Raw genomic sequence first — 15,283 nt, forward strand, 5'->3', positions numbered from 1 at the left:
CTAAGCAAACCGTCTTGCACATGTTAAAACAATTTGGCATCGGAATTATCAGCTGGGCCAAAAAGAGTTTGTTTTGTTAATTGCTCTTGTTAAGCCTAATTACTAAATGGGGGAGGAGCTGAGTCAAGGGGAGGGAGAAGCTTGTAGTAAGGAAAAACTTTAAAATCCTTGAAGCAGTCTGGGAGAGGGTTAGATTTAAAGAGCCAGTGAGAGTGTGTATACAGCAGACAGGGAAGACGCGTGTGTCTTAGTCACAGATGTTGCACATGGACTAAAACTGGAATGCCCTCAGTGCACACTGAATGCCTGCTGTATGGAAATAACCCAAGGTACTTCTTCCGATTCTTTCATTCTATACATGTGCTATTTATCAATAGAAGTCAAATTGTGGTCAAATAGCTTTTATTCTGAACATGGCTTTTCTGATTCCAGCAGTGAGTGGCGTAAAAGGTGTGGGGCTCCTGCTGGTTTGCTTTGTGTACTGGAGACACTGTTGAGTAGCAGTGTTTACTTTGGTCAGTGTTATTTATACTAGTTAATGTACTGTACTAGATAAATCTACTTCCTGGGCCCGGGATTTTAGCCTGGACCCCCACTTGACAAATGGTTTTGATTTGACACCGTTTTATCAGTTAAGCTTCTGCTGGGTGCTGCTTGCTTCTGCTTTATCACAAAAAAGAGAGTTATCTGAGGTATACTGTTAACAGCCTGACAACCCTTCCTGGCAGAGATTGATGTGACGTACAGTCAGCCCGCTCTACAAGGCATGCCTCTCTATACACACGGATGCTGAGGAGTCTCAAGGAGCGTCACTGTCTTATGGCATTCCAAATATTGCTACCAAAAGCAGCTCCTGATATGAGCCATCTGTGTTCTCTCTGTCTTTTAGCTGTATTGACCACTTTAGACCTTACGTATTTACTGTTTCGCTTGTTGTTTTATTTTTTGTACTTTTCTTTAAAATCAACAAGACTTCTACACAGTCAATGTGTTAAAAAGAGGTCAACTGATATCATCCTTCCTGTTGCCAATTTTTTCAAGTTCGACGACTAAATCTTTAGCTTGTCAGCGTGCGTCTGCCTTGTCCTCTGAGCTTAATGAAAAGTACGTTTTAATCACTGGTGAGCCAAATTGAGCATGATTAGCTGTTATTACAGATTAGCGGACAGTATTGTCTGGTGCTGCAGAGTATTGATCTGGATGTGTGTCGCGCCGATGGGTTTCACCACACTTCTGGCAGCCTTTTTAATGTAGCAGTGAACTCTGAAAGGATGAAGCGGGGGGGGTTGGTGGCAGGCAAAAGTCCAGATGGGGCAGAAGACAGGTCCTGAAAAGACCGTGTCAGGAAGTAGGTCAGGTACTCGGAGAGATTATTGGAGCCACGCATCATCCCCGTGTGGCAGGAGGCAAGACAAGCAGCACACAATTATGAGGAATTAGACCAGCAACAAGTCGTGGAGATTTATCAGCATTAATTGTCTATTGTCAGGACAGGGCCTTTCTTGCAGATCACGGCTGCTGCCAACCTCCTAATACCTCTAATGGACTCTCCATTGTAGGATTAGCTCCTCTAAGAACAATGTCTTTCTTCAAGAAGAGTTGCTTGGGGAGTTAAAAGAGACACTAGTGCGCCGGCTCCTTTTCTTTTTGCTCTTGATTTTAGAGAGGAAGTTAAAAGAGGACTCAGTGTTGTCCTTCTGTCACCAACCATATTCCTTGAGGGGACTGGGAGATCCCTATTGAACATTAACCGCATTACTCCACCTTTCTCAATGGGACCCATCAGAAAACAATAGGTTGTTTGATAGTGGTTGAGATAAGCAAGGGCATTATCTTAAGGAGTCACTTTTCACCTTCATTTCCCGACCTTCCCTGAATTTCGCACACTACATATTGAGACAAAGATAAGAAGTAAATTTTTTCTAGAACATATATATATAGACTGTATATCTATCTATCTCATACCTATCTATATTATCTATGGTCAAAATGATCAAATGAAATACGTAAAGTGGCAAGATGTATATTAAAAATGTGTTATAGCATTTATGTTATAAATGACATATACCATAATTCACTTGCGCTATTTTGGATCCATATAGTGAAATGGCGCATGGCGGAGTACCTGAGACTAGTATCTCTAGTACTTCAGATATACGCTCTGCTGTGTATATATCTGCCGCAAGCAGCAGTATTTTCCTGGCAGAAAGTCAGAATTTATGCTGGAAACCGTCCGGATGCCATTTTTTATTGTCTTGTTTATGATTAGTGCAATTGTCTGTATTATGTATGTATACCCCTTTTCATATGTACAGCGCTATGGACTGAATGACGCTATAATAATAAATAATAATAATCTGGTGGTGTCGAGCTATGCCGGATACAGGTAGACTGTTCTACCGGAGTACACAACGGAGATGTGAACGAAGCCTAACTTCTTCTAAAGACCACCTCTTTGAGAAGACCACTGCCTCATTCAGATCAGTTTTCCAGTCCCACCATATATTTCTTGAGAAGACCACTTTTCAATGTCATTTTGAAGGGTTGTCTGAAAGGTAACAAACACAAAGGTTACTGCCTTGGGAATTTCTTAAGATCAGGCGCACATTGCCAGTCACATCCAGACGCAAATGTGAAAGGAGCAAGAGATGTGCGCTGCATGAGAACTGCTGATTAATGAGGTAATTGAGGTTCTTTTGGGGACACCAGGAAGGAAGAAACCAAGTGAAAAGCTCAGTCATAATTTTCGAATCACATAGATTCCAGTCAGTGACAAAGGTCCCATGACAGACAGTGGGTACCACAAGCCACTTGTCCCATACAGTCACTGTGACCTGACTGCTGTCTGCTCTGAACATTAGGGTTTTGCTGTGGTTTTCCTCTCAGTGTGAACAGCCCGCTTGACTCCAGCGGTAACTATCACCTCAGAGCATGAGAGCAGCTCCAGCACTGCAAGTAAAGCAGAGTTTCTGTTCAAAGGCGTCATTTAACATAAGAAAACAGCCATTTTTGCACTTTTTATACGGCACGGGGTTGTTTTTCTAAAGGTGAATGGAGTCATCTGCATGTCAAAGTGTCTGTGTTCTGTGCGGAGCTGGGGCCACCTTCAGTCCGCTCACATTGTCTCACAAGGCGCGCTTTTGTGTGAGGCAGCCTCTGCTTAACCCTGCGCTCCCCGGCAGAAAGCAGGACCCGTCCACCGAGGATAACCCGTTCATCCCTGACATTGAGGCGTTGTAGTTTCATAGAGCCGTGTGATGTCATCTCTACCTGCAGTCCCTGCTGCTGATACTCCCGACACAGAGCATTCCAGGTAGCCCGAGCTGCCATAGCCCCACCCTCGTGACAGCGCAGGGTAAATTACCCTTGTAATGTAATCGGAAACCTGAAAGCAGGAAGAGAAAGTCAGCCCGTGTGCTGCTCACACAGTGATCATAAGCAGCAGAGTGCAGGGCCGGCCGGCAGTGTCTCTGTGAGGCAGCACCTGTCAGGCAGCAATGAGAGAGGCAGAGCTGAGGAGAGCAGAGCTCAAGGTGTGGAGTCTCTGCGCGTCTCTATGATACACTGACTGCAAGCAACGGCGCCCTATGGGAGATAGCTGCTGGGGAAGTGTGTGGACTCTGCCTGGGTAAGACTGCTAGCACCGACGCCCCATGGGAGATAGCTGCTGGGGAAGTGTGTGGACTCTGCCTGGGTAAGACTGCTAGCACCGGCGCCCCATGGGAGATAGCTGCTGGGGAAGTGTGTGGACTGACTGGGTAAGACTGCTAGCACTGGGGCTCTATGGGAGATAGCTGCTGGGGAAGTGTGTGGACTGACTGGGTAAGACTGCTAGCACTGGGGCTGCTGCTCCTCAGGAAATCCTCCACTGCTGACTTCTGGGGGGCAAGGACATGCTCCTAAAACCTTATACATCCACTGGAAGCTTCAGTATATGGTTTTTATATTGATCACCTTTTTTACTTCACATATATATATATATATATATATATACACACACACACACACATAATTAAACAAATATATATTATTCTTTTTTTTATATATATATATATATATATATATATATATATATATATATATATATTCTACACAAAACTGCAACATAATTCAGTAACAGCACAAATCTCACCTACACTTATCTACACTTTTTTAGAAATCTGCATCATGTCAATTGTTTGTGCTTTTTTTAAAAATTTTTTATGAGGATTTAACCTTTCAGCGACAAATCCACAAGTTACACATGCGGTTTTTTGAGTGGAAACGCATGGAAATCCGTGCAGATTTTCTGTTTTAGGAAATCCAGGTAGCCTGTTCGTTGTTATTGTTGTCATGAAGGAGTTAACAAGACCCCCTTCCCAGTAGCCTAGGAGATTGTGTTGCAGCAGGGGATGCTGGCAGGATGTAGAAGTTTTTTTTTTTTTTTTTCTATTTTCTTTAACTTCAACAGGATGAAAAAAAAAAAAAAAAAACGACGTCAGAGGAGTTAGATTGTTTTGAAAGTTGTTTGTGAGCTGGAAGCTGGTGGGAAAGTTCAGGCTTCCCCATTGAAAGAGTCAGGCTGAGTTCCTCTCCTTGTAGCATGCAAGTTCCATTTTTAGATTCATTCAGACGTAGACAGCAGCTTCTTCCTCTTCCTTTCCTTGTTTGTGACACTTTCTAAGGCACTGCTTCCAAGGGTTCAGAGTAGTTTGGCAGTCAGGACTTCCAAGGGGCATGTAGGATACTAAGAAGCCAATCCCCACCATTAGCAGTAGCACGGGTAGGTGACGCATCTCATTGCTGACCAATATATGGATACTAAAGAGGTGCCAATTGAAAATAAACATGTATTAATCAAAAAAACGTATTTATTTTTTTACATTAGATGGTAAATCAATTCTTCATATTTGCTGAGAAAACCACACAACAAAGAACTTTGGGATCTTATGGTTGTCTTTTTCCACTTCTGCCCATGCCAGGTTGCCACACAAGAAACTACAGTTATTACAAGTACTGAATCGCCCCATCCAGAGGGGACTTAGCAGACCATGAAAATGGATGTGGAAGGAGCCGATATGACGCTTTGGACAGAGTCTGAATTTGAGGCAAAGTGCACATATATAGTGAAGGATCACCCATGGGACAGCAGCTCAGATGGAAGTAACCTTGTCCAAGCACAAGCTTCTCTACCGAGGAACTTACTTTTTAAGCACGTACCTGGCTCTAAAGAGGTTAGTATATGTTACTTTAAATCAACTTTCGAGATTTATCTGGAAAAAAAAAAACTGGGTTCCTGTGGAAAATATCCACTTTTCTTTCATTCTGAATAGTTGGATTGAACATAGCTCAGTGCTATAGTCTTCCAAGTTTCTTGGCCTCAAATAGCTGTATAATTACTTGGCATCAATAGCTTGTTTGTTTCCGGTAAGTGCACACTTTATTAGAAGAAGGAATAGTAATCTCTACAACAACAACCTTTTAGTCATAAGGTTTAAGTTTAGGAGAAAGCATTGTTTGGTGTCACCTCAGATTCCTTGATGGGTTCCAGTGTAGATTAGTTGTCTACATTTTTACCTCAGAACAGAGTGAGTGCATTCTTTGCGTTTTTTCCTTTTTATAAGGGCTGTGAAGTGAGCAACGGGCTATTTAAATTTTTATATGGCAATTATAGTGAGGTGTACGACTGAAATCAGCTGTCTCGTAATCTCCAAAACCCTCCTTTATGCTACTGCATTCCACAGGTTTCCGGCAGAGCAGCTTCCTAGGATGTTTTCCTGTGTGTGCTTAGTAGATCTAATAAAGGCATAGATTTAATATGATGTACCGTCAGTAAAGCTTTGCTAACCTTTTTTTTATGTAGATATATTTTACAAGATTTGTTTTATATACCTTCTATATATAAATCAGCGCTTTCTATTGCTCATGCTGAAAAACAAGTTTAATTCACACTAAAGCATCAATATTAGCACTTTGCTATGTTCTCGTACAGTCAATTTTGAATTCATTGTGAAAGAAGATTGAAAAGGCTGTTGTGTAGATTTTGGGGTATACTTTGTATTTAAAGAAGCAAATGACTAGACCATAGTGTTTTGGTATGTTGCCGAATCATGGGGGGGGGGTATGTTATATACTTAGCATAATATTGGATACGGACTAGCTATCATAGATTGACTGCAATAGGTTTTAGTTTTCATTTAGATCTTCCACCCAGATCTGCAAATGTTTGTTAGGAGAAGATGGGTTACTGTTTTTTGTCTCTTTTGCCCCTGGTTATCAGGCAGCACTCCGTGGATCAGAATAATGACAAAGATTGATTTTTTAAATTGGTAGAGAGGTCATTGGTGGTTGTAAAGAAATGGAATAGTCAAGGAGGGGGAAGATTAAGAATGGAGTTGCTAAAAGCCCTCTGCCCCCTCTCCTGAAGTGTTTATAGAAAAGGCCTTGCCCCGGCAATGAATCATAAGGACTTCTGGGTCAGTTCCAGTGGCAGATTCATCCTAGTTTAGATTAGAAGTTGTATAATGGATTTCTAAGCACTTAACGGATTCATGGCAAGCAGAAAGCGGAGCCCAGACTTATTCTGCGCACAACTTTCAGATGTGATCAACAGCCAAGTCGTTTTTGTCAGGTCGATGGTCTTTTGCCCCAATCCTAATATTTTACAGCAGTTGATATAGTGATTTTAGAAATCGAGATGTTCCTTTTAGCTTTGTAAACTGGTGTCTCAATTCCAGTCATCTAAGTATTGCTGTGTCACTGAAACTGAAGCACCAGATGTGTCTGCCATGACTCTTTCAAGTAAGGTTTTTTGTTTTTTTTAAAGAATATTTTACAGTACCGATCAGGATGCTAGTAGTGGGGTAGTCTGAAACCCAACTGTTTATGAACTAAGAGCAGCAGGTGGGAATTGGTCAGACATCTGTGTGTGGCATCGTTTTTCAAATTGCTACCATCTATAGAGACTTGGCCTGATCAATTCTTCCATGATCTATGTATTAATTTCTGTTCTTAGTTACATTTGTCCTCAAATAGTCACTTTAGCATTGAGTAGTCTGAGTGCAGAATATGCAGATTCTAGAAATCGACTTCGGTTATGAGTAGAAAACGACACTATTAAATATGTCACGTTTGAGTAGAAATATGTGACCTGAGACAGTATTCAGTGCAGTGGATTTTTTTTCTGTCTACATCGCCCTCTGTTGACATAGGTGACAAACAACCGTATTCCATACGTATTCACTCTACTTTCAAAAGAATTCAGCACAATGGACAGGAATTACCCCTGACTACTGGGATAATCTCTTGTTGAAATATATTGGTGATATAGAGGTGCATAATACTGACTCTGGTTGTGTACCTGGATGCCAAATACTTAACATGAATGAATGTATCTAAATAGTTTTTGTTCCTTTTTTGTACAGGTGATTGGTGTTTTAAGCAAAGAGTATATTCCAAAAGGAACCCGTTTTGGACCATTTGTAGGCGAGGTCTACACAAATGATACTGTTCCCAAGAATGCCAATAGGAAATTCTTTTGGAGGGTGAGCTTCTAATTTATTATAAATACTTTATTTTTTTTTATTTTATTTTTTTTCTGTAGTTTATTTATATTTATTTTCTTCTACTTCTTTAGTTCACTTCGTTTGTGTAACATATCACTATTCATCTGGGCCAGAGGGTGTGACAGTAATGTCTATAGGAAAGTCTTTTTAATTTCATGTATTGAAAGAGAGGATGTTTGGGGTTGAGCAAACCCTTAAAGTGACATTATTTCTTGTAAGTGAACTGTGAGTCAGCACCATCACTGCGCTGGGTAACATGGAAATAGTATGGTTTTAGGTAGTTTCTTTCTCTGTAAACGTATGAATATGGTTAGATATGCTTTTCAGTTACTTACTAAAGAATACCCACAAAAGAAGTCATTCCTGTATAGAATCAGGTGCAGATGGAAAAACATATTTTTCTCTTAAGATATCAATATTCAGGTGATTTCATGGTGACATACGAAGCTTTGGAGGTTCAAACAGCATGGATAATTTCCACCAACGTATTCCTTTCTCACATAGTTTCTCTGCAAAGTCTAATGAGTTTACTTGCTGTATATACAAGTGTGGATATACAGTATATGCACTGTAAAGATGCATCTATCACTATGGTATAACATGTTGTTAACTAGACCAGAGCAAAAATCTGAAAGCTCAGAATGCAAGTATTTCAAAACTCCAGACAACTCCTAAGGCGCACTGGATTTTGGATCTCTTTTCTATAATAAAAAAACAGAGGCTCTTTGGGGTCCATTGACCAGAACACAAAGCGCTGTATGTTTTTAGCATGAGCCTTTCCTGTAGTCTCACTTTCATAAGCGGAACAATGTGTTAAAAGAAGCATAAAAAGTTTTGTCTCCTGGCATTTTTTAGTCTAATCATACAATCTTTACTCTCTATTGTATTTTTATTTTTAACCACTGATTGTGAAAATGAGACGTCCCTCCCCTGTAAAAGCACAGGGCAAAACATCACAAGACAGTGCTTGTCTAGCATGAGGAAAAGTGAGTGTCCTGGCGAGGAATGAGTGACAGAACTGGCCCCATTCCAATTCTAGTCATTGTTTTGGCAGGTGAAGTTCACCTTTTGCTCCACCCAGTGTTCTGACAAAATGACTTCACTCCACGTATTTATATGATTAATGTGCACTCCGTCAGATGGGGAAGAAATTTGGGATCGCCAGGAAAACTGCAAGTGCAAAAGCCTGTTTAGCTTGAAGTCATGTTAATGAGACAGTACTGACTCACTGACAGTACTTTTTTAGTGTGCGCTTAATCATAGATAAAGTTAGAACAATTCAATCACGCGGCTATTACAGGAAGGAGGGACGTTTACTGTATAATAACTGCAAGGACGTTGTTGTCATGTTTGTCTCTGTATGGTTATTATTAGAGAAGTAACTCAGTACAAACAGAAAAAAAATCTGTCAAGGTATCTAAATAATTTTCTCACTGTGTCTAATTAAAACTTCTTTGTATTTGTAGATCTATTTAAATGGCGAATTTAACCATTTTATCGATGGCTACAATGAAGAAAAGAGTAACTGGATGCGCTATGTGAATCCAGCACACTCCATTCAAGAACAGAATCTGGCGGCCTGCCAAAATGGCATGAGCATCTATTTCTACACCATCAAGCCTATTCCAGCCAATCAGGAACTGCTTGTATGGTACTGTCGGGACTTTGCAGACAGACTTGACTATCCTTCCTCTAGGGAGCTGGTGATGAATCTTAGTAAGTAGATTGAGGTGTCAATGGAGGGGAATGCTTGGAATGTTTCTAGTACTGCCTATGATATTCACCCTGTCATTTGATGGGTGCAACACCCAAAGAATGACGTGTATTACCTATCCAGCAATATTTCCTGGCCTCTTTATAGATGTGGCCAGCTCATTCTCAGCAGTGCGTGTTCTGCCCTTTTTTATTCAAAATGTGGAACACTAAACTAGCTAATAGTTTTTTTTTTTCACACGTTCACAGACACCGCATTGACCAGTCTTTGAATACATTTCTGTAGAATTTGTTGTTCACTTCCTTTCTTAGGGTGAAGCCGATTGCATCTCTCACCCTTAGAAGCGATATCTCTCCATCTCACATTTTCTGTCAGTTTCTGGTCTTTGGCTTTTTGTAACATAACTTTCACCTATGTGGCTTTCTTGTAGCTATGCATTGCATGTCTTCAGCTTATAATTTAATATTTTTATTGTAAAAGGCAATGGAAAACTGTATTCATTCGCTTGTCTTTTCAGTGAACTTCTTTAATATATCTTGGTAAATTGGAAAAGTTAATAAGCTTTCTTCCCTTTTCATAAAAAATCTGGATAAGCAACTGACAGACCCCTCTGGTACTACTAATGTCACCATAGATATGAGCTTGTCAACAAAACTCGAACAAAAATCTCATGCCTTTATCAGGCTGTTAATTTGTAATGTATGGTGGAAACCTAATTTTTGACTAAAATGTAAAGTTCTCCATAGACATTAGATACATGATGGCTGAAACTGTTGATTTATTTTTTTCAGGACCAGTCAACCATCTAAGGTCCCATTCGCACGACTGTATTTTTGGTGCAATCCAATCCGCATTTATTTCAATGGGTCCACAAAAAATGTGATCAACACACTGTGTGCTGTCCGCATCTGTATGTCCATTCCATAGTCCCACAAAAAAGAACATGTCCTATTCTTGACCTTTTTGTGTTTTGTGGATGAGAATAGGCATTGTTACAATTAACTAAGGAAAAAACTAAACAGATGCAACATGGGCATCACACAGACGTCATCCGTGTATTTTGCGGACCACAAAATATATACGGTCATGTGAATGCACCCTAATGTGTATGGATGCCAATGCAGATGGAGGAAAGGAGCTGTTGAATTGCAGCATGTACAATCCTTTTGTTCTCTTGAAATAAGCTGCTGCGAGAGGTGTCTGGCAGCAGGTTATTCTCTTCTCCATATTAAGAACATGCACATTCAACCGACCTGAGTGTGTATGGGTCGGGGGGGGGGGGGTCAGGAGAGATAGAATAGCATTTGTTCAACAGCTGTCTAGTGTATATAGGCAGCCCAACTGATGGTTACGGTGTATTTCACATGGGTAGCACTGAAATCTCTAGCACCTTTACCTTAGCCCCTGTTTGTTTTTTTTTGCATTTCTCTCTTCCTTCTTGTCACGCTAAGTGAAAGACAGATCGACATGATAAGCCGTATTTATTTTGCACAAGTTGTCTCGCTGGTGAATGCTCTCAATGCCTCTCATTTCAACGCCTTCCTAAAAGTCCTTAGGACTTTGGTCAGGGGCTAGTGAAAATGGCTCCAGAGGCATTCTATAACTTCATGCAAATTCTTACTAGTCTGTAGGATGGTTATATAATGGCATTGTAATTAGTATCACTTATTGGTAATATGAATACTATTACAGTCTAATATTTAACTAAACAATGTATTTTAAAAACATTTTCGGGTTATAATAACATGTTAAATATTCTTTTTTTAATTTTTTTAGAGCAAAGTTTGATTATCACAGAGGAGCAGATTTCTCGGAAAGAGATGACACTTCAAAAAAACACACCCAAGAAAGAGCACAGTGTTAAGGAGATTCTAAAAAACACGAATCATTCAAAGCCCAAAGACACCCCACTGAATAATTTTGATGTTGTAAACCTCAACAAAGAAGCCATAGAACCACTTAAAAATTCCAGCCCTGAAAGACCAATTTTTCCAAGAGTCGTGTATCCATTCCGCTCAAACATTCATGAAGATTATTTAAAGGGCACTATTGGATATGGCCTTGAAAGACCAAATTATATGATGCATTCACCAATTCAGCCATCGACACCACCAAGTCCTTCAGCACGAAGCAGCCCAGACCACAGTTTTAAAAGCTCAAGTCCACACAGTAGCCCAGGATCTGCATTATCCCCTCACCAAACGTCACAAGAGCACAGAGAATTGTACCCCTTTCTTAATAGACCATACAGCGCTGAAGGACTAGCATCTTTTCCCAGTTATGCACCTCCAGCAAGTCATCTACCTCCAACCTTCATTTCTTCATACCATCCTCCCTACCACAAGTTCTTGTTACCGCCTCTCGGTCTTGGATGCAGTAGCCTTAACACATTGAATAACATTAATGCCATGAATAATTTCAATATTATCCCACGAATGTATCCATTTTACAGCAGTATGGTTGGAGGTGGAAGCCTTTCTCATCACATGTTAAACCCTGCGGCTATTCCTGGTTCCCTCCCACATGAAGGAGGATGCAGACTGCTACAGCCTGATCAGCCACGAGACTTTCTTATTCCTGCACCCAATAGTGCCTTTTCCATCACAGGCGCAGCTGCTAGTATGAAAGATAAGCAGATGAGTCCAACAAGTGGCTCCCCCACTGCTGGCACAGCAGCAAGTTCTGAGCATGTTATGCAACCTAAACCTACCTCTGCAGTGATGACCACAAACAGTGATGAAGCCATCAATTTGATCAAAAACAAAAGGAACATGACTGGATATAAGACTCTTCCCTACCCTCTTAAAAAGCAAAATGGGAAAATCAAATATGAGTGCAACATCTGCTCAAAGACCTTTGGACAATTGTCAAATCTTAAGGTAAGCGAATACACTATATATAGTATAGAAGGCGCTGTTTTAATTCCATTTTTAGAATAGATGAATTCATAGTTATTTACTTTTCCAGGTCCATCTACGAGTTCACAGTGGGGAGCGGCCATTCAAATGTCAGACTTGCAACAAGGGATTTACCCAGCTGGCACATCTACAAAAGCACTTTTTGGTACACACTGGGGAGAAGCCTCATGAATGTCAGGTGTGTATATATTAAAATCTTTTGTAAATATAGAAACTATTTTTTTGTGGCGTTTCATGACAAGGAAATCTACATATACAAAGAATGATCTAATTATTTTTTTTTTTTCTTTTTTAGGTATGTCATAAGCGGTTTAGCAGCACAAGCAACCTAAAAACTCATCTACGACTGCACTCTGGAGAGAAACCCTACCAATGCAAACTCTGTCCAGCAAAGTTCACCCAATTTGTTCATCTCAAACTCCATAAACGTCTTCATACAAGAGAACGTCCACATAAATGTGTTCACTGCCACAAAAGTTACATTCACATGTGCAGTCTTCAAGTACACATGAAGGGAAACTGTCCAGTGTCTCCAAGACCCGGCCTCACCAGGGAGGACCTGACAGTGATCAATGAAGAGATTGAGAAATTTGACATCAGTGATAGTGCAGACAGACTAGATGAAAGTAACATGTCTCCTACAGTGGAGAAAGAAATAATGACTCTTCTTCGAAGAGAAATAGAAGGTGCAAGTATGAAGGTATCTGTGTCAAGGAGTATGGGAAATGGGTTAATCACATCTGGTTGCAACTTTTATGAACAATCAGACTCTGTCATAAAGCTGCCTCATAACTCCCCACTACCTCTGTTACCAGTTAAGGTCAAACAAGAAACCATAGACCAAATGGACTCTTAATGGACTCATGGAACAAGTGTTAGTTGAGGTGATTGCAGCCCATCCTTGTACATAATGAAAAGGCTGCAGCATAGTCTTAGCTTATGAAAGGTAGAATTCTTCTAGAAGACCAACCTGAACTCCAAGAAGGAACTCCAAGATAAGCGTATTCTCAGGGCAAGAGGAAAGAGACAGGGATATGGGTATTGCCTACTCACTTAATATTATTGTAATAATTATTATTATTATTGTTAAAAAGACAATCATTTATTTCTAATTGTGTCACTGAAAAGTACTTCATAATTTATTATGCAATTTATCATTACAAAAGCAATAATTTGAAACGTTTACAATGACGTGAAAAAAAAATCATTGTAATTTGGAATATATATATTTATGTATATATTTAATGTGGCCATTGATATAGATACTTTCGCAGTGTCTTTGATTTTTTTATTTTGATTTTTTTCAGTTAAATTTTTTTTTTTTTTAAACACCTTAGCTCTCCATACCAATGATCAATATTTTGTTGCCAAAGCTGGACAGTACAATTTGAAATTGTGTATTTATTTCACTGCAAGCAACTGTAGTGTCAGATTTTTTTTTTTTTTTTAACACTTTCCTTTGAGAGCATCGAAAAACTGCACACGAGATGTGCTTGTAACAATATCCTCCTTGTTATAGCTCTGTATTTTAAACCAAGCTTACAGAACATCTGTTTCACTTTTTCAAAATGTAAGATTTGGGAAAATACAAGATTTAACACTGTATAAAGTAACAGTATAGACAAGTGCAGGATTGGCTACATCTCCACGGTCCAGTAGTAGACACGGGTAATAAGGTGTTTGTTTGTTTTTTTGGTTGTTTTTTTTTCCTGTTACTGGCACACATCTCATTTATATTTCTGTGAGTCATTTCTTTGAGTATTTTGTGTCTTGTACATTTATTTGTTGTGATTAATTTAAGTGAAAAGGGCATTGCAAAGTTGTTCGACAATTTACCTCATTGTCCAGTGGTGAAGAAAAAAAAGCTGGCTGAACCAATAGCTTTGTGACTTTTAAGGAGAAACCAAATAGACGCAGTCTAAAGACTGCACTTACACTTTGTACTGTTGCTTTGCTTGCTGACTCCAAAGATATTGCAGTTGTACGGGCTGGATATTGCGGTGTGCACTCTAGTTTAGGTTACTATCCTGAAGTGAATATACTTAAAGTAATGACATATTCCACATGATGGAATTGTCCATATCAAAATTTACAATTGTCACTGGGGTTCCTCCTGCTGGTGACGTGATGACATCACTTTTCTATCCAGCCAAGTACTCCAGCATCCTAATGTGGCAAAGCACACTTTTAGCATGCATAAACCTAAGATATGCACAGAGCAGTGGCACTGATTTATAAATCATTGCTGGCATTGTACAGTCTGAAAAGGGCTGATCCTTATGCCGTCCATGAGCACAATGCCAAAGTCTCGAGCAAATGTACCAAAAAAAATACAGCTTTACTGGAATTCTAGCTTGTTATACTGTGTACAAGCAGAAATCTGAAAACAATGTAGCAAGATCTAAAGTATTAATGTAATATATACCAAAGTATCACTACTGTCTCTGGACACACACTTCCCTTACTTAATGCCAGTAGTGCTTTTCTCTATTCACTTCAAAGACTTAATGTATGACTATTTCAAGATGTTACTTTTTTTTTTTTTTATAGGATTTTATTACATGTAAATGTAGCAAACAGTGGTTTCTCTATTTTTGTTTCTTTTTCTAAGAAAGAAAATCTGACCAAAGTTAACCGGCTTTTTACTTTGCTAGAACAACAAATTTCTTATGTTTACATTTTGGTTTACATTGTTATTTATGTGCAAATTGTCAAAAGATGTAAATTAAAACTAAATGTGCGTTTCTTTATACATATGGCCTTTTTGTCTCATTTCTATGGACTGCATCACTGACAGAGAGTGGTATAGATTTCATAATGATAACATTCTCCCTAAAAGTGTCATTGTAAAACACTGAGTACATGTGAGAGGTTCTTGTCCGTTTCATGGTACAAATATGAATATTGAAATATTATGAAGACATCTGTGAAGAAACAGGCCCATCCACATCACACAAACCTCGTAATAAGCATTGTACTGCAGAGCAATAGAGCATCTGTTGTCCGTATGTTCTACTCTTTTTACCTCAAGGATGCTTTGGTGTGTGAGATGGTTTATGTCTGGGTGAATTTGGATTGAGGAGACCAGGTTTCTTTTTTCAATATAA

The 15,283-nt window shown here is 39.5% G+C and overlaps 1 protein-coding gene across 6 annotated transcripts; it reads left to right on the forward strand.

Annotated features, from left to right (window-relative positions):
- Window positions 1-206: 206 nt before the first annotated feature.
- PRDM1 (PR/SET domain 1) lies at window positions 207-14,929 on the forward strand. Of its 6 annotated transcripts, none has more exons than XM_044289587.1 (7): window positions 207-329; window positions 4,962-5,213; window positions 7,404-7,523; window positions 9,011-9,260; window positions 11,035-12,137; window positions 12,226-12,354; window positions 12,472-14,929. In XM_044289587.1, the coding sequence occupies exons 2-7, from the start codon at window positions 5,031-5,033 to the stop codon at window positions 13,030-13,032; spliced, it is 2,346 nt and encodes a 781-aa protein (XP_044145522.1). In that variant the 5' UTR covers window positions 207-329; window positions 4,962-5,030; the 3' UTR covers window positions 13,033-14,929. The 6 variants fall into 6 exon arrangements, with proteins under 6 accessions (XP_044145522.1, XP_044145520.1, XP_044145519.1 ...); XM_044289585.1 differs by lacking the exon at window positions 207-329 and adding an exon at window positions 3,424-3,694; XM_044289584.1 differs by lacking the exon at window positions 207-329 and adding an exon at window positions 3,424-3,628.
- Window positions 14,930-15,283: the final 354 nt, after the last annotated feature.

This window comes from Bufo gargarizans, chromosome 4 (assembly GCF_014858855.1).
Source record: "Bufo gargarizans isolate SCDJY-AF-19 chromosome 4, ASM1485885v1, whole genome shotgun sequence".
Taxonomy (NCBI): Eukaryota; Metazoa; Chordata; class Amphibia; order Anura; family Bufonidae; genus Bufo; species Bufo gargarizans.

Coding starts and splice junctions, on each gene's coding strand:
- PRDM1 (XM_044289587.1), top strand. CDS start 5,031: ATGAAAATGGATGTGGAAGGAGCCGATATGACGCTTTGGACAGAGTCT. Junction 5,214..7,403: donor ACGTACCTGGCTCTAAAGAG/GTTAGTATATGT, acceptor TTTTTTGTACAG/GTGATTGGTGTTTTAAGCAA. Junction 12,138..12,225: donor GACAATTGTCAAATCTTAAG/GTAAGCGAATAC, acceptor TTACTTTTCCAG/GTCCATCTACGAGTTCACAG.